The sequence below is a fragment of the Thalassophryne amazonica genome, chromosome 5 (genome assembly GCF_902500255.1).
Source record: "Thalassophryne amazonica chromosome 5, fThaAma1.1, whole genome shotgun sequence".
Lineage (NCBI taxonomy): Eukaryota > Metazoa > Chordata > Actinopteri > Batrachoidiformes > Batrachoididae > Thalassophryne > Thalassophryne amazonica.
The window spans coordinates 72,297,789-72,317,980 of NC_047107.1; the positions used below are offsets into that span (position 1 = coordinate 72,297,789).

At 42.4% G+C, this 20,192-nt stretch overlaps 1 protein-coding gene across 6 annotated transcripts in view; it reads left to right on the forward strand.

The window, feature by feature from the left end:
• The window catches only part of aopep (aminopeptidase O (putative)), a 277,707-nt gene that overhangs the window by 129,683 nt on the left and 127,832 nt on the right, over positions 1-20,192 (forward strand). For 2 of the 6 annotated variants that reach the window (XR_004560798.1, XM_034170527.1), the window contains 2 exons: positions 15,268-15,330; positions 16,284-16,356. Coding sequence is in view for 3 of the 6 variants with exons in the window: in XM_034170527.1 (XP_034026418.1) it covers positions 15,268-15,330; positions 16,284-16,356 (136 nt within the window). In the remaining 3 variants the exon portion in view is untranslated. Of the gene's footprint in view, positions 1-15,267; positions 15,331-16,283; positions 16,371-17,688; positions 18,010-20,192 lie in introns of those variants that run through there. The other 4 variants (XR_004560796.1, XM_034170526.1, XR_004560797.1 and 1 more) reach the window with 3 other exon arrangements.

Here is a 20,192-nt window from a genome sequence, read left to right on the forward strand (position 1 = left end):
TTCTCAATATAAAAATTTCTAAAATTATCTTCCTTAGACCAAAACTGAAAACAAATCTGTACAACTTGATATAAATGAATTAAAAATATAAAAGCTAAGATGATGGGTTGCATAAGTAATCAGTCCCTTTGGTATAACACCTGTAAATAATCAGTTTAATTGCCAGTTTTCTTCAGACAGGTCAGGGGATGGATACATGAACATTTCCAAGTCACTGAATATGTCTTGAACTTTATTTACATCACTTATGAAACAAGGATTTTCTTTCACCAAAACATTAAATCTAGGCTTGCATCTCAGATGTACCTTCTGGCAAATTGTAGCTGAACTTTCAGACCTTCTTTTTAAGAAAACCCTCCTCTGTACCTCTTCATCATGAAGCTGTGTTACTGGCGATACAAAATGCAAAACATGCACTATGCATAATTTCTCCAATCACAGCCACAGAAGCCTAGAACTTCTTCTGGGTTGTCATCATTTTTAATTAATTTATAATTATATTTTTAATTCAAGTTGTAGAGATTTACTTTCAGTTTGAGTCTAAGGAAGATAATTTTAGAAATTTTTATATTGAGAAGCTTGATTCACTTTTTGGATTTGAAATCCCATAAACAAATTAAAATGCATGAAATACCAAGGGGCTGAATACTTTTGCAACCCACTATATATTGGCGACTGTTTTGTGTTATGTGGCAGGCAGTACACCACCAGGCAAATTAGGTTTGTGGGGGGTTGTTAATTAGGTTTGTATGTTGATTATTTAATTTCTTTCATGTAATAAATCTCACTTTAATTTTTTTCTGATTTGGACCTAGCTTGTTGGAATGTTTGAGGCTCAGCCAATGACAAATTGAATCAATTTAGATAAAATGAGTCAGATGTGTGTATGTGGGTGCCTATCCAAATGATGCCTGACCTGTTACTAAGTAACAGTAACCATGGCAGCCAAATCATTGTGCCAGTGAGGGCGGGACAGGGGAAATACCTATGGGCCTTCCAAATTAAATGTCCCCCTTCCTTCCTTCCTGCAGTGTCTGAATACTTAGCATACATTACTCCTAATGTTAAATTGATAAAAGTATTCATCAGTCAAGATCCAAGTTCAGTGAGCAGGATTAAAGTTGCCTTTACTCTCACTCACTAACATTCTACCCGTACTATCAGAGATGAAACAATCGCAAATGTCTATGAAATCTCACACTGGGCCATCATCCAGGTACACTGCTAATGCTTATATATAGGGCAAATTTAGAATGACTGTTTCAAGGAAATTGTTAGATACGCCTATGGTTACTACAGCCAGATTTGTAGGTCTTTGGACAGTGGCATTATTTTTGGAATTCTAACTCTCTTCACCACTACGATGGCGTTGAAAAGAAATGATCAAGATGTGACTGATGTGGACGCTTTCATCTTTAATTCAAGGGGCTTAACAAAAATATTATGTACATTAACCATTAAAACTGACAGCAATTTTTATGCACAATTGTTTTATTTTCACAGTCCAAGTCACTGATTATGTCTTATGTCACTGAATAAATTTATGTCATTCATTAAGAAATTCAAACAGCATGGCCATCTTCTTCTTTTGGCTGCTCCCGTTGGGGTCGCCACAGCAGATCAATAGTTTCCATCCTGTCCCCTGCATCTTTCTCTGTCACACCAACCACCTGCATGTCCTCCCTCAGCACATCCATAAACCTCTTCTTTGGCCTCCCTCTTCTCCTCCTCCATGGGAACTACATCCTCAGCATCCTTCTCCCCACATACCCTGGCTTCCTCCTTTGCACATGTCCAAACCATCTCAGTCTCACTTCTCTGGCTTTGTCTCCAAATCTTCCAACTTCTGCTGCCCCTCTGATATGTTCATTCATAATCCTGTCCATCTTTGTCCCTCCCAACGAGAATTGCAACATCTTCAGCTCTGCCTCCTGTCTTTTTGTTAGCGCCACTGTCCCTAAGGGCCCTGTCACACTGAGGAAGAATGAGCACGAATGAAGCCGAATCAGGCCGAATGGGGGGAAAAAAAACTCAATTCGTACCACATCTGGGAGGGAATAAGAAATGCATAAGAATGCTGTCCGAATACTCAGAATGTGCCCCGACCCACCTCGAATGATCCCTACACGTCATGTATAATAGCTCCCAAACCCGGTTCTAATGTAGGTGGAACACAGTACGACTACCTGTCACAATGCAGTAAGAATATTACCCCCGTCACACCAACATTCGGGAAGTGTTGAGGAGCAGTCGAAAAGTCGGACAATATTCTGACAGCAGTCTATACAGTCAGACACAGTGGTACGGTCAGCCCAAATGTAGAGCACATGCTCTGTACTGTTGAGATGCATTTGAGGTGGAAAATGATGAACGCCATTCGAAGTGCAGTCTGACTGCAATCTGACTGCATTTTAAATGTTCGAGACAACACCCGAACAGCATCTGATCGTGGTCGGGGGTGAATTCGAAGCAGGCCACATCATATCCAGCCAGAATGGACCTCCGCAGTAGCTACAGGGTGCAATTGTCATCACCGCAACATTATTACAAATGCCATCATTTCCTGGCTGTATATCAGCTGGTGACACAATATGTATTTTGAGTAATATGTCATGTGTTCAGATCCATATATGTGAGGAAGGACTAAATCCGTCACATGCACTCTCCCTCTCTCTCATTGTCTCTCTCCAGGACATCAGGGGCCTCATGTACAAAGACTTGCGTGGACTTTCTATTAAAACATGGCATACGCCAAAACCCTGAATCTGGAGTAAGCACAGATGTATTCAGATGTATGAAAGTGTGCGTAGGCATGAATTCACGCACGTCCCATTTGTACATCCCACTGAACATGGAACTGAGCATGGAAACAAACTACTCCCTGGCCATACTCCATTTAAATATGCAATTTTATGTAAATCAGGCCATTGAGCAGGGATTCCTCACAACGTCACATCAGATAACATAAGCACAGAAAAGAAATTCTACTATAGATGACTGGACAGTTTATTCAGTGCGCTGTTAAACGATTAATCATGAAACTGGAAAAATGTTTGTGGGAGCTATGGAGCATGAGTGTGTGAGGCGAACACGCAGAACAGCGTGCACACTGACATTAAAAAAGGTGAGGTGCACCTCTGCTGACCATTCACAACTTACACATTTATTGACAAAAACACAGGAAGCCTGTTAAGAAGCTCTGCAGCTCTCCATCAAGCAAAAATAAAAAAAAGACATTAATAATAATCATAATAATTACATATTTGAATGCGCACGTCCCCAAATGTGCCCACTCTGGTTTTTGTTCAGAACAATTACACAAATAAGCTATTTAAACACAAGCGCCCCGCCCCCAATCGCGCAATGTGCAGCCTAATGCACATTGGTGAAATGAAAATGTTTGCTAGTAACAGAAAAAAAATCATGTGATGGCATCTTTATAGCAAAATGTGTGCAGTCAGTAGCTCCAATTGCATTCAGGAAACCAGCTCTCACTGCAAAATGTGCTGTCATGTTGGAATGTACATCATGACATTTGGAAGATTGCGGCTCGGCGCAAGGTTGACTGGCACACGCCTGACCGATCAGCCAGCTCACGCTGGAATGACAACCCCTGGCTCGTCGCCGTATTGCGCTCTGGACCTGCCGCAGTTCTGTGCGCACCTCCAGTCACAGTGGCCTTGATAATCAAAATCGGTTTATGAACCAATTATCCTTATTTGGAAGTAAATCCTTGCATTTTCTGAATACACGCTCACGTCAGACTGCACCATTTGCAAGGTCCTCTAACAACGCCACTGTTAGTGTCATTTTACGCATCACTTTGCGCGTCCTTTTATATCCACACATATAATTGCAAACACGTGGATGTGTTAAATGTTCATCAGTATGTCTCTGGTGTGCACATCACTCTGATGACTTCTTGTTTTCACACTATTAACATTTCTGTGCGTCACCTATAAATGTTGGAGAGTACAATAGCTGTAGAAACGTGCGTATGCCAGCCTGGATTTTTGCGTGACGCACCGCACATTTCCACGCTCAAGTCACTTTTGATACATCTGCATGTGGACGTGGAGACGGGTGTACACCAGGTTTTTGCATGTACGCATGCTTTGTACATGAGGCCCCAGCTGTTTACCGGACAGCCAGATGCTCCGCTGTCCAGACAGGCTCACCCACATGCACCGAAATGATCAGATGATGTGAGCCCACACAGGAGGACCAAAGTGATCAGATGATCCAGCTGCCCACAAGCGCTGCAACGCGGTCAGATGATCCAGCCACATATACAGGCAGCAATGCGATCAAATGATGTGCGCTAAGGCACGGGCAGCACAGCGATCAGATGATGACATCCTCTCAGCTTAACTCTCTTCAGGTTATTATGTCCATCAGATGACCACACTGTGGTTCATGTGTGTGTCCTGCCAATCAGTTAATGCCTCACATGACGTACTGTCTGGACTTTGCGATCGCATGTTACATGCCTTGACAAGCAGCGGAGCATCACGCTGTCTGATTGGATGGCACACGTTGTGCGGCTGGAGGTGCATCATATGGGATGTATTTTTTGTGGTGGACGTGCCACAGCGTCATAGGATGACACGGCTTTAATCACATGGCGCAGTCTGGCTGGTGTTCCTCCTGCGCCATGAGATGCAGCTGGAGGCATTCCAAATGTGAGTTTTTATTTTTAAATTTTTATTTATGTTCTGATGGCTTGCCAACACAGGTGCATCGTCATGGTTTTTACAGAGGTAGATGGTGTACATGTCACCATATGTGTTTTCCAGCTGTGACACCTTGGTCAGCTGCACTGTGTTGTTCCACGCAGAGCCTCTGGAAGGCTATGACTCACTGTGGGGCAGCAGTGCCACACAGCTGCATGTGTTGATACAGCTATGATGATCATTGTAATTCACATACATTATGTAACCCATGAGAGGGCATGACAATATATCTATGATCTGAGGTTTATTATGGATATAACACCCCATTCAGATGTGTGAGCGGTGCCCTGCAGCTGTGGGATGCATTGACTCGCAGGGACACACGGTGCTTTCGGTTTGATTGCTCAATGTTCACGTGTAGTTCACAAGATGAATGCATGCCACAGACATGGAACATAAAGATACAGTTGTATGCAAAAGTTTGGGCACCCCTGATAATTTTCATGATTTTCCTTTATAAGTCATTGGTTGTCTGGATCAGAAATTTAAGTTAAATATATCATATAGCAGATGAACACACTGATATTTGAGAAGTGAAATGAAGTTTCTAGTATTTACAGAAAATGTGTAATAATTATTTAAACAAAATTGAGCAGGTGCGTAAATTTGGGCACCCTTGTCATTTGATTGATTTGAATACATGTAGCACTAATTATTGGAACACAAAATTTGTTTGGTAAGCTCATTGACCCTTGACCTCCTTACACAAGTGAATCCAATCATGAGAAAGGGTATTTAAGGTGGCCATTTGCAAATGTTTCCCCTCTTTGCATCTCTTCTAATGAGTGGCAGCATGGGAGCCTCTACACAACTCTCAAATGACCTGAAAACAAAGATTGTTCAACATCATGGTTTAGGGGAAGGATACAAAAAGCTATCTCAGAGATTTCAGCTGTCAGTTTCCACTGTGAGTGACATAGTGAGGAAATGGAAGACCACAGGCACAGTACTAGTTAAGCCCCAAAGTGGCAGGCCAAGAAATATCTCAGATAAGCTGAAGTGAAGGATGGTGAGAACTAGGGATGGGTATCGATAAGATTTTATCGATAACAATACCATTATCGATTCCGCTTATCGATCCGATTCCTTATCGATTCCCTTATCGATGCCTCTAGTGAATTTTTTGTGTACTAAACATAGGCTTTGCAGGTTTTCTATGTCAGTGGGTCAAAGACCTTTTTCTTATCATGCACCCACTCTGTGGAACGGCCTTCCTGTGAGCGTGAGGCAGTCGGAGTCCGTGGACATTTTTAAGTCAAGACTTAAAGCCTATTTTTATTCTCTTTCTTATGAATAGTTTTTATTTTTATCTGTTTTATTCTTTTACTTCTGTTTTTAATTATGTATTTGAATTTTTTAATTTTTATTTATTTACATTTTTTATGTTGAACTATTCTATGTGAGGCGCCTTGAGACGGCTTTTGTTGTGATTTGGCGCTTTATAAGCCGATTAAATTGAAATTGAACTGAAATTGAACAACATTTTATTGAGTCTGAAAGTAAATAAATATGAAATTGGTCACCGGATCCTTAAACTTTGGACATAATAAACTCTACATGGTGGATCCTTGATTTCTGTACATAAATAGAAATAAACAAAATCTGTAGTTATTGTCAAAAGCATTTCCTTTCAGACATTATTGGAATGAATGTCTTTCCATACGTTTGAGCTGAGCTCTTACAGCTGGCTGTGCTGCATGTCAGGATGTAATTTATAAAGAATGCAGGACGTCTCATTTTGGGAGGAAAAAAAATGTTTTAGTCGATTGTAGTTTCTTGTCTGTATTACAAAGTTTGTAAGAGGTGTCATTTTATTTAAAGCTGCAATTCGTTTTGAAGTTAATAATTCCGAGTGGACTCTGTCTCAGCAGAGAGCCGCGCAGCATTTGGAGCTGTGCCAACGGAACAGAGGACGATTCTCGTTTGTTGCCTGCAACAAGACAAGAGTCCCATTTAGTGACTTTAAGCCACACAAAAGTGACTCACGATATTTTATGGCTTTGAGAGGGGTAAAGACAGGGACTTGCTGTTTTTAAAGAGCAGCGAATCAAAGAACCAACGACCCAGTGGATTGAAGCATTGCTTCATTGGTTCACGCTTTAAAGTGGCGTTGTGCTGCAGCAGCGGTTGATTACAGAGCCGCTGAAGGGTCTGTAATCAATGTAGAGGAATGATCATTTTCCTGACAAACACCCTCAAAAACAACGGCTGCTCTGAAGGACCGATAAGAGAAAAAGGTTATTGATGTTGGTGGATCGAATAATTTCTTAACGATACTTGAAAAGAACCGGTTCTCGATACCCAGCCCTAGTGAGAACAGTCATAGTCAACCCACAGACCTGCTCCAAAGACCTACAATGTGATCTTGCTGCAGATAGTGTCTCTGCATTGTTCAACTATACAGCGCACTTTGCACAGAGATGCTGTATGATGCTATAATGTAGAGGAAGCCTTTTCTGCGTACACACCACACCACAAACAGAATTGCTTGAGGTATGCTAAAGCACATTTGGACAAGCCAGCTTCATTTTGGAATAAGGTGGACATAACAAGGGGTGATATGCATGGCTGAAAAAGAACACAACATTCCAAGAAAAACACTTGCTACCTACAGTAAAATTTGGAGGTGGTTCCATCATGCTGTGTGGCTGTGTGACCAGTGCAGGTACTGGGAATCTTGTTAAAGTTGAAGGTCACATGAATTCCAGTCAATGTCAACAGATTCCTGAGAACAGTGTTCAAGAATCAGTGACAAAGTTGATGTTGCACCGGGGCTGGATCTTTCAACAAGACGACTTTTTTGTTGAAACATTGTTTTATTAAAATTTAATTGACAAATAAAAGCTCACACAAAAGTCTTCTTTTACTTAGCCTGATAGATTTTATTTGGTATGGAATTAAGTAAAAGGTATAGATAAGCTGTCTCCTTAAATGGATTTCTATGAAAAACTAAATGGTGAACATCTTATGATTTGGCCGTACAAAAAAAAAAAAAGAAAATCTGAATTTTTTTGCTTTAATCCCTGCAGATATGGTTGTTTGCAGCACACAGCATCATGAAGGCAACTTAGGACCTCCTGATAATACTCTTTATTAATATTTTGGCCTTCTGTTGCATACGCACGATAACACCACCCCACAGGAGTCAAACAGTCAACATGCCTTTGACATTGCTGTGCACCTGCCATGCTTTCTTTGACCTTAGTAATGTTGGATTTTTCCACTGCATTGACTGAAATTTGGTTTACGGGTCATATCCTTAAACCCATGTCTTATCACCAGTAATGACGTTGTTCAGGACGTTGGGGTGGCTGTTTGTGCATTCCAGCATGATCTACAAGATTTAGAGATACAGTTGCTTCTGCTGCAACGTTAGCAGCTTTGGCACAAATTTTGCTTACACTCTCCACATGCCCAAATCCTCCATCAAAATGGAATGTACCGAATCTGTGCTTATCCCCACCACAATTGCAAGGTCTTTGATGGCGACATGATGGTCATCCATGACCAATGTCCATACTCACTTGGTCATTTTGACTTGTGGATGGCCTACCAGAACATGCTTCGCTCTCCACTGATGTGCACCCATATTTGAAGCAGTTATACCACTCTTATTTGCATTACGCTCATCGAATCATCGTCAAAAGCCTGCTGAATCTTATGAATGGTTTCCACTTGACTATCACCAAGGTTTTAGCAAAATTTGATGCAGTACCTTTACTCAAGTTTTTCCGTCATGTTATAGCAAATGAGAATCCGACGGATGCTCACTGTACGTGTTCACTCTTAAGACTGACTGCTAGCTTGCAGGTCAGAAAAAAATTCATGGATATACCGTACTATACAATGCCACCTTTATTTATAAAGCACTTTACTACAACCAAAGCTGACACAAAGTGCTGTACACGAAAACATACAGTTAAAACAATAAGACATATTTTAAAAAGTTAATAGATAATCATAAAATCTAAAAAAGTATAAAATCTAAAAAAACTAAGTTTCACTGCGGTCGAAAACCAAGGAAAAAAGAACATTATGCAAGGTTGCGCTTGATTTCAGCGCAGAAGGTTCCCGGTTCAAATCCCACCCCTGCCACATTTCTCCATGTGAAATGGAGTTGCGTCAGGAAGGGCATCCGGCGTAAAACCTGTGCCAATTCAACATGCAGATCCACCTTGGATATGCTGTGGCGACCCCGAGTGCAAACAAGTGAGCAGCCGAAGGGAGTTTTTTTATGCAAGGTTATGTATATTCAAGAAGGTTCCCAGAAGATTTATGCCAGATGTCCTTCCTGAGGCAAGTCCATATTTCATGGAGAATGGGCAGGGGCTTTGAACTGGGAACCTTCCGCATTGGAAACAAGAGCACTTACCTGCTTAACCACCATAATACCAGCAAGAAAAATTGCACACAAATCACAAATTAAAGATCTGATAATACAAAACAAAAAGTTGTAACTTATAGTCTGGTGTGATTTATATGTGTTTTTCCCCTTCAAGAGGCATTTAAAATACTGTATCTTGTACATTGGAAAGTGAATACAATAATATAGTAAAATGATGTATAAACATTGATAATGTCCTTTTTTTTTTAATTTACCAAACATTTGGTCTGAGGGAAAAATAACAGTACAATGATCTGAAACATGTAACCTGTTGTGTCTTTCTTTTTTGGGGGAAAGAAGGCAGCATTCATCGACCGCATTCCCATCAGCTTTTCCAATAGGACAGCCTAGTTGTGCCACTTATGACATGTGTGACTAACAAATGCAGGCTTAGAAGGGTGCATCCCCTGAATTGGAACACAGCCTATGATTCCCCATGGACGATATGCCAGTCCATCACAGGTTACTTCATCAGCAAAGGCCAGTACCTATTTACAGCTGGCTGGACTGACACCAAACAGATGAAGTGTCTTGTTCAAGGACAAAAACAGGTAGCATACCCTAGAAGCAGCCTCAGGTCTACATATAAACCTAACAAAATTTCCGACAACTGAAAAAGAAGACAATTTGGCTGCTTCTCTTTTCTCTCTTTTTGAGTAAAAAGTGGAACAACTGAGCTTTGAGTCTGAGGTAGACAAAAACTTTGCTATTCAGGGAATGATTGTGGATCTAGGCAGCAAAAGAACTATGTGTGGTATCCTGCTACACAATGCCAATTTACTGCTTCAGCGTTCTGCACATCCCCCTCTAGCACCTTCCTCTCTCACTCGCTCCCTTGGTCTGTTTCTGTCTGTCCATCCTTGCTTTTTACTTGCACCTTTATGCCATTTGTGCCTTAGTACTTCTGTACTATGCACAGAAGTAATTAAGTGCATGCAGTGTGTACTGTTCACGTTGTACAGTGCATCTGGGAAGTATTCACAGCACTTCACTTTTACCACATTTTGTTATGTTACAGCTTTAGTCCAAAATAGATGAAATTATTATTTTTTTCCTCAAAATTCTACACACAATACCCAATAATGACAATGTGAAAAACGTTTTGTTTTGTTTTTAGATTTTTTTTTTCAAATTTATTAAAAAAAGCTAAGAAATCAAATGTGCATAAGTATTCACAGCCTTTGCCATGAAGCTCAAAATTGAGCTCAGGTGCATCCTGTTTCCACCGATCATCTTTGAGATGTTTCTGCAACTTAATTGGAGTCCACCTGGGATAAATTCAGTTGATTGGACATGATTTGGAAAGACACACATCTGTCTACATATAAGGTCCCACAGTTGTCAGTGCATGTCAGAGCACAAACCAAGCATGAAGTCAAACGGAATTGTTATTAGACATCCGAGACAGGACTGTCTCGAGGCATAAATCTGGGGAAGGATACAGAAACATTTTTGGTGCTTTAAAGGTCCCAGTGAGCACAGTGGCCTCCATCATCCATAAATGGAAAAAGTTTGGATCCACCAGGACTCTTCCTAGAACTGGCCGTTCATCTAAACTATGTGATCGGGGAAGAAGGGCCTTAGTCAGGGAGGTGACCAAGAACCCGATGGTCACTCTGTCAGAGCTGCAGCATTCCTCTGTGGAGAGAGGAGAACCTTCCAGAAAGACAACCATCTCTGCAGCAATCCACCAATCAGGCCTGTATGGTAGAGTGGCCAGACGGAAGCCACTCTTTAGTAAAAACACAAATGGCAGTCTGCCTGCCGTTTGCCAAAAGGCACCTGAAGAATTTTCAGATGAGGAGAAACAAAATTCTCTGGTTTGATGAGACAAAGATTGAACTCTTTGGCGTGAATGCCAGGGAAAGATGAATGCAGCAATGTACAGAGACATCCTGCTTGAAAACCTGCTTCAGAGCACTCTTGACTTCAGACTGGGGTGATGGTTCATCTTTCAGCAGGACAGTGACCCTAAGCACACAGCCAAGATCTTAAAGGAGTGGCTTCAGGACAACTCTGTGAATGTCCTTGAGTAGCCCAGACCATAATTCGATTGAACATCTCTGATGAGGTCTGAAAATGGCTGTGCACCAACACTACCTATCCAACCTGATGGAGCTTGAGAGGTGCTTCAAAGACGAATGAGCAAAACTGCTCAAAGATAGGTGCGCCAAGCTTGTGGCATCATATTCCACAAGACTTGAGGCTGTAATTTCTGCCAAAGGTGCATCAACAAAGTTTTGAGCAAAAGGTGTGAATACTTATGTACGAGGGCTGTCCGTAAAGTATAGGTCCTTTTTATTTTTTTCAAAAACTATATGGATTTCATTCATATGTTTTTACGTCAGACATGCTTGAACCCTCGTGCGCATGCGTGAGTTTTTCCACGCCTGTCGGTGAAGTCATTCGCCTGTGAGCACTCCTTGTGGGAGGAGTCGTCCAGCCCCTCGTCGGAATTCCTTTGTCTGAGAAGTTGCTGAGAGACTGGCGCTTTGTTTGATCAAAATTTTTTCTAAACCTGTGAGACACATCGAAGTGGACACGGTTCGAAAAATTAAGCTGGTTTTCAGTGAAAATTTTAACAGCTGATGAGAGATTTTGAGGTGATTCTGTCGCTTTAAGGACTTTTCACGGTGTGAGACGTCGCGCTGCGCTCTCAGGCGGCGTCATCAGCCTGTTTCAAGCTTAAAACCTCCACATTTCAGGCTCTATTGATCCAGGACGTCGTGAGAGAACAGAGAAGTTTCAGAAGAAGTCGGTTTCAGCATTTTATCCGGATATTCCACTGTTAAAGGAGATTTTTTTTAATGAAAGACGTGCGGACGGGTCCGCGCGTCGGGACGCAGCCGACGCGGCGCGGCGGCACAGGAAAAACACCTCCGTGTTGATAACCATTTGTAAAATCCAGGTGGCTTTTGATGGCTTTCAGTGGAGTGAGTATATGAGAAATTGTTTATCAGCTGGAGATGTTCCAACTTGTCCTCAAGGCTTCCAACAGAGGTGTTTTTCCTGTGGCAGAGCGTCGCGGCGGCTGCGAGCCGACGCTGCAATCCGCCTGCACATCTTTCATTAAAAAAATCTCCTTTAACAGTGGAATATCCGGATAAAATGCTGAAACCGACTTCTTCTGAAACTTCTCTGTTCTCTCACGACGTCCTGGATCAATAGAGCCTGAAATGTGGAGGTTTTAAGCTTGAAACAGGCTGATGACGCTGCCTGAGAGCGCAGCGCGACGTCTCGCACCGTGAAAAGTCCTTAAAGTGACAGAATCACCTCAAAATCTCTCATCAGCTGTTAAAATTTTCACTGAAAACCAGCTTAATTTTTCGAACCATGTCCACTTCGATGTGTCTCACAGGTTTAGAAAAAATTTTGATCAAACAAAGCGCCAGTCTCTCAGCAACTTCTCAGACAAAGGAATTCCGACGAGGGGCTGGACGACTCCTCCCACAAGGAGTGCTCACAGGCGAATGACGTCACCGACAGGCATGGAAAAACTCACGCATGCGCACGAGGGTGCAAGCATGTCTGACGTAAAAACATATGAATGAAATCCATATAGTTTTAGAAAAAAATAAAAAGGACCTATACTTTACGGACAGCCCTCGTACATGTGAGTCCTTAGTTTTTTATTTTTTTTTAATACATTTGCAATAATATTAATAAAAAAAATATTCATGTTGTCATTATGGGATGTTGTGAGTAGAATTTTGAGGAAAAAAAAAATTAATTGACCATTTTTGAATAAGGCTCTAACACACACCTAGGCATTTTACGGGCCGTGGGCCGTAACCCTTTGGCTGACTCGGACCGGCCTGCAAATACGAGTACATGGAAATTAAAGAATAAAATATTTGCTATTCTATCAAATTAGTGTTGCGGGTGACCTTCGTCCACCTCCCAAGCCATTTGTGACTGCGTGTGTGTGTCCTCCGGAGTATAGTAGAGCCTGGCACGGAGTGATCACTCCACGCCACACAGCGTGGCGCGGCGCCATCACCTTGCCACACAGCCGCACAGCCTGGCATGGTGCCATTGAATATTGGCAGAGCCTGGCATGGAGAGATCACCCCACGTCACACAGCCTGGTGCGGCGCCATCACGTCCACTACACAGCATTCGCATGATCCATGGGGAATTATCTGTGGGCACATTGACAGAGAGGGTGGACAGAGCCATGGATCCAGCCGGAGACCGTTTCGTTTTATATCCGCTTTCGGGTCCTGTGATCGTGAATGTTTCATTTTCACACTCATGCGCTCTTGGTGCGCAGGCTTTTCGATGATGGGAAAGGTGCAGATCATTCGTCCACCTTTTCCCGACTTTTTGACTTTTTCTCCTTTGTACCTTTATGACTGAATTAAACTGAACTGAAGCTTGTTTTTTTGTTGTTTTTGTTCTCGGAAATGATTAATCCAATCAATGTGCACCCCTCCTCAAAAATATCCCCTTATGCCAAAAAGAGAGAGGTGGATGCTGAATGGCGAATTTGATGAAGTTTAATAAATCCAGATACAAGTCCTCTCTCACTGATGATCATGTTTCAGCTGTGCTTCACATTTGATACACTTAAAGATCAACAGAGACTCGATTTAGCTCACTAAATAAGTAAAAAGAACTGAAAAACACTAAAATGTAAAACGTGGTGTAAAATACAAATGTATCATGCACAGACATGATTAGAACTAGTGCACTGGGACACTTTTCTCATTTTTTTCTGCACAGTTCAGTGACAATGATATTGTGACTCGTCTTTAATATCTGGTTTACAATGACAATTGATGTGATGTCTTCAGAAATCTAAGAACCTCCTTGTTCCAACAGTAAGTTTCAGTTTCAAAAGTATGTATATTAAACTCAAAATGCGTTTTGGTGGCAATGTGGCTAAAAATGATCACAAATGTAATGAGTCAGAAATGTTTCTCATTTTGTTCACTATTGTCTTGAAAAATTTGATTGAATAAATTACATTTTTGTAAGGTAACCTCTTTTTTATTGCCAAATCAGAACATCCAGTTTGTCAAAACAGTGCTATTGACTGCTCTTATATAGGAATGAAAATATTATTATTGTGCAGACTTGACTTTAGCCTTTTGGTCCGGCCCTCCACAATATTACCTGTTTCCCATTTGGCCCTTTGCAAAAAATAATTGCCCACCCCTGCTCTAATATAACAGTTGTCCATTCGGCTGCTCCCGTTTTTTGAGTTTGGGGTTGCCACAGCGGATACAACCAGATCCGCATTGATATTTGGCACAAGTTTTACGCCGGATGCCCTTCCTGACGCAACTCCAGTGTTCCCTTGAGAAACACACACAGCCGCTGGTGTTCCAAAGAAGTCTCCCATCCAAGTACTAACCAGGTCCCGCACTGCTTAGCTTCTGAGATCTGACGGGGTCAGGCTGACACAGAGCAGATGGGCTGCTCCCTGCTCTAACATAACAAAATGTGAAAAAAGTGAAGTCCTGTGAATACTTTCCGGGTGCACTGTATGGCTATGGCTGCCTCCTTGTATGCATGTGCACACATGCATGCATGCCCGTTGCCTGTGTGCTCGCCTTCGTGCACCTGCTTGTGCCTCGTCATCATTGCTCTGATGTGATTAGAGCAGCAGTGGTTCTGCTGAAAGCTTTAATAAGGTTACACTGTAAGTGTTGTGTGTGTGTGTGTGTGTGTGTGTGTGTGTGTGTGTGTGTGTGTGTGTGTGTGTGTGTGTGTGTGTGTGTGTGTGTGTATGAGCTGCACGTTGTGCATAGGTGTGTGTTTGTGTGAGTCTGTGTGTGTGTGTGCACTGTTGGATGAAAGGAGGTGCCAAGGAACAAGTTGATGGTCCGTCCTGTACATAACTGTGATCTCGCCTGCCCCATAACTTCAAATTTTTTTTTTTTTTTTTTTTGCTTTTCTCTTCTACTCTTCTTGATTTGTGTCATCCTCCGGTGTCAAGTCGCAAGTTTCCGTCAGAGGAACAACTGATCTTGCTCCCACCTCCCTCTCCTCCCACCTCTCCTCTTTCCCTCCCCTTCCTGCGTGCTTGGGTTCTCTCTCACTCCATTGCGAAGCATTCCACTCTGTCCCGACGGCTTGCTTTCTCTCTCTGTGTGTACCTCTCTCGCCCTCCTGGCTCACTGCTTTTCCCTCTCTGTCCTCCAGTGGCTGTATGAGAGCAGTGCCGTGTGGTCACAGGCACGGCTGGTGAAAGAAGTCAAAGCGGAGGTAAGCAGTCTCTCCACCTGTCTTTTCCACTCACTGCTGTGTCTTCTCATCTTCTGGGCTTTGCAGACACACACACACACACACCAGGGATCCTCTTGATATGACCGCAGTGAGATTCTCTTTACTGCCACCTATTTGTTTCTTGAACACGATCTTTGATTCCATCTCTTTTTGCTGCCTCTTGTACCCCATCTAGTTCTTCTGATTTGCTGCTTCAGTCTCTGGCTCTGTCCGTCTCTGTTGTTCTGTGTCGCCTTCTTTTCTGTCTCAGCTGTTCCCAGAAGCTCCCACACTGTTCTGAAAGCCTTCACCTGTGGGTCTCAAAACTGAGCAGAAGCTTTCCAGATACACCACAAATCCCTGAACCTGTGCAAGGAGTTGGTAAATGAGTGTATCTCTGGAAATGAAGGGACACCAGCAGAGTTTTCAGACTGATCCACAGGCATCAGGATGTAGTTTGGTTTTGTAGTGATGGACTCTTTCATGGAGATCTACAAGCTTTGGGTTTCTGCACTCCAGGCTGCGTCACACCAACATATTTTCACCATTACTCTTCAGCCTCACCGGGCCGTTTGTGTTGGTTATATACGGAGCACAAGTGAGTGCTGAAAGGTTGGATTTAATGAGCGTGTGTGTGTGAAAGCAGGAGAAGATATACAGGAGCTCTTTCTGCAGCATGAGAGCTGAGAAGTGCACCTTAAATCTGTTTATATGTCCTGCTGCGTTTAGTGAAAATGAGCACTGAGTCTTTTTTGTTTGTTTGTTTGTTTTTGGTCATGTTCTCTCTCTTTCTGTCATCACAAAACCAATCCCCTTATTTCTGGGTTGTCCTCTTTTTTTTGTGTCTGTTCTCCTTTCAAGCTACGCCACCCTTTCAATCACAACTTACTTTCTGAACACTTCTTTCTCCTCCCCACCTTCACCGCTCGTCCACCCCGTCCCCCCTCCTACAGGTTGCAAAATGGATTCTCCTCAGTCAGAGTCATCAGGAAAAGGGCAGAAAGCGAAAAAGAGCAGAGCCCAAGGTGAACTACAAGGAGGTAGGAAGTGCTCCACTTTTGCATTTTTTTAAAGGCCACTATCTGTTTTCTTCTTTTTCTTCCAACTCTTTCAGAGTGTCCCTGACACTTTTGGAAATCTCGTTCTGAATGTCTGGATCATCTTCAGACCATTGCATGACTTTTAAACTGGATTATTTGTCAGACAGCATACAGTAATTACCTCTGAAGCTCGGTGTGTGTGTGTGTGTGTGTGTGTGTGTGTGTGTGTGTGTGTGTGTGTGTGTGTGTGTGTGTGTGTGTGTGTGTGTGTGTGAGAACAGAATGCCATGCTCGTCTTGAAGTCTTTGTTTATGTTGTGTCCTCTGCCCACATAGTTAACCTCTGAAGTGCTTGTATACATCACATGCCTCCGGTGTGTGTGTGTGTGTGTGTGTTGTCATAGCTAATGTGTATATGGGATTGTGCATGTCTGTCTGGCAGCGGTGTGGGGGGGGAGCACCATGTAACCTTTTAGCTGTGACATTTGGGGATCCGGATCCAGCCCTGAACCTTTGTTGCTTCCATCTCTCTGTCTCTCTCTCTCTCTCTGCCTGTTACAGTTCCCATTTTCATCAGTCACTGAAACAAAGTGGTGAAAATTGGCAAAAAGTACAGAAAAGTGAGCGTGTAGGTTTGTGGTAATTAGGGCTCTTTAGGGATGGCTGATTCCCTCCACCTACTAATTCATGTGCATGCCAGCGTCATTAATAAAAATGCACTGATTTATAAGCCACAGTGGGCTTAAAGTTGTTAGTGAGAGGAGAGCTGCACTCATATATCACTCTCTGTCTGCTGTTATACTATAAAATGTAGGGAACATTTTTCTGACATGGTGGCGCTGTGGTAGTGCTTTTGCAACCCCGGTTTAAAGCCATCCATATCCCAATCTCCATGCACATCTGGAGTTGCGTCAGAAAGGGCATCCGGCATAAAATGTGTGCCAAATCAACATGTGGATCTGTGTAGTATCCACTGTGGCAACCTTGAGCAAAAATGGGAGCAGCCAAAATAAAACCACACATTCTGTGACACTGATAAATTTGCAAACTTCCCATGTGTGTCTTTTGATTCAAATTTTTGAAAGAAAACAAAAGTGCAGAGGTGGATTGCTTTTAATTTAGTATCTTTTTCTAAATGACACCTTTCAACAATGAAATTGTGAACCTTATCAATATACAAAGGTATTAGAAGTCCTTAGATGTTAGTATTCAACAGAGTATTGGAACATTATTGTTTTGATTGTATTATCCTGATGCCTTTAATGATACTTGGAGAGTCTGTCACACAGTTTTTTGTTTGTTTGTTTTTTATAGAACAGTGGAAAATGTGGTGCTACTGATGGCAAAGCCACTGAGCTGGATGGGAGTTTTGAAGTGAAAATTGTGCTTTCTGGAGGGGGGCTGAAGGAGAAATTACCTTTTATTTTTTGTTGACAGAGAGACAGCTACTAAATCTGAAGAACATGTGAACGCTAAAGGTGAAAACTCTGCAAAGCTTGCGTCAATGTTTGTCTTAGCATTTCTTGGGAGCAAAACTAAAAGTTTGTATGGATTTTAAACTGTCATAACATTTCATTAAAAAAAAGAGTTTTGCATCATCATACTGGTAAACCACTGCAACGCATCATCAGAATAAAGCTATTTTCAGCTATAGGATTGCAGGTTGATTTAAAAAAAAAATAATTTTTCAGCACTTTGCTACTTTTTGTAAAAGAAAGGCAAACTTGAATTGCAGAAATTTTATATGTGATCGTAACATGTCATCAAAGAGCAAAAATACAGCATCCAATGTAAAAAAAATGCATTTTATTGAGGCAGCGCACACTGAATGTGGGGGGAGGGAGGAGGAGGAGGAGGGCGGCACCTCTGCTGACTTGTTTACAAAAACCCTGACTTTAGAATCTGCAGCCTGTGCAGCCCTCGTCACTCACCTGCCACTACCGTCTAGTAAATTTACAAGGTGCACACACGTACACCGCAAATAGTGGCAGCAAAAGGGCCTCTTCCTGTGGGGGCAGAGAGTGTTGAAAAGAATAGCCAATTACATTCTGCTTGGCCATACACAATAGTGAGAAAGTGGAGGGAGGGACGACTGGATGGACGGATGGAGAGAGGGAGAAGGGTGTGGGAGGTCACCGTTTGAAGTTACACCATAAAAGCCATCCTGAAAGGAAACACGACGTGACCCCTCCCCTCTTTCCATCCAGCCCTCTCTCCCTTACGGCCCAGCCCTCTCCTCTCCTCTCCTCTCCTCTCCTCTCCTCTCCTCTCCTCTCCTCTCCTCTCCTCTCCTCTCCTCTCCTCTCCTCTCCTCTCCTCTCCTCTCCTCTCCTCTCCTCTCCTCTCTTTTTATTTCTATGTACAGAGAGTGCCCCTGGATGGGCCAGGTGTATTTTATATTACTCCTTCATGTACTTCAAACACCACAGCCCCAGTCCTCCTTTTCACCTACCTCTCCTCCCTTGCTCTGCCCTCCCGCTACCAGCCTGCTGCAAGCCTATAAATCACCCAGTCACCCCGGCGGAAACGGGCGAGGGCGGTGGGCTTGGTAAATAGGTTTTTTAAATGTTGGCGACAGACAAGAAGATGTTGGCTGAGTGTCGCGGTGGACAGGGGCGTAGGTTTGCATATGGACCATAGGGACAACTCACAACCAATATTTTGGGATGGCAAAATAGTCCCTACCAATATTTAGAATTTTTTTTATATAACAAAATCATTCACTATTTTTTTGCAAACTCGATACTATAATTTTAGTCGTCACGTTTTGTGTTTTCGACGTGCCAGAGTGACAGGATTACCCATGTTGCAATTTCATTAGCTCACGTTCTTCTCACATGGACGTAAACAAAGCGCATCTCGTGGCAGGCAGTGCTTAATTTGTAAAGTGGGAGTCCCAGAGCGCAGAGGATGGGTGGCTCCGGTGCAGTGTTGCCAGATGTACGATAATTATCGTATTTGTACGATAGTTTTGCCCTCTGTACGATGTACGATCAATAAATGTACGATCAATAAATGTACGATCAATAATGGGAAAAAATCCAATATGTACGATAATTTCAGTTGGTTGCCCAAACACGCATCTCTCTCTGACACCCAAGAATCATTTTGCAGGTGTTGCACTCAGGCGGCATCAAATGCTGGCTTTGGGCGACCGGGACAAAGTCATTTGAAAGCCCGCCCCCTCTCCATACAAAGTAATGAGTTCCCATCCAATCTTTACCGTGACAGGAAGATTCCCCAACCAACATCTTTTTTTTTTCTTCGAAACTTTATTTCAACAAATGCAATAACAAACGAACAAAACACAAGAGCAAAGAGATATACAAGAAGAATAAAAAAAAGTTAAAGTTCCTTATGGAGGTGTCAACATTTTTTTCTGTGTTCAACAAAATCTGCACAAGTGGCCATGGCATCGGATGACGACAGCGACCTCGAGGTTGAATTCGACTCTTTCTAGTCTGGTAATTACCGTATTTTCCGGACTATAAGTCGCACCGGAGTATAAGTCGCACCAGCCACTTTATCCATTATAAAGAAAAACATACCATAAATAAGTCGCACCGGAGTATAAGTCGCACCAGCCACTTTATCCATTATAAAGAAAAATAAACCATAAATAAGGTCCACTGGACTATAAGTCCCATGGACATACAGGTATGTTAACATGAAAAGTTCAGATGATAATATTGTGACGGCTACCGTTTTCGGATGCATATTTCACCAGTCGCAACTTGTAATCTGCAGAGTATGATTTTCTTTTTGGTGGTATTTTTTCGGGCCTTCTCCGTTGTCTTGTTATCAGTAACGTTAAAATTTTTAT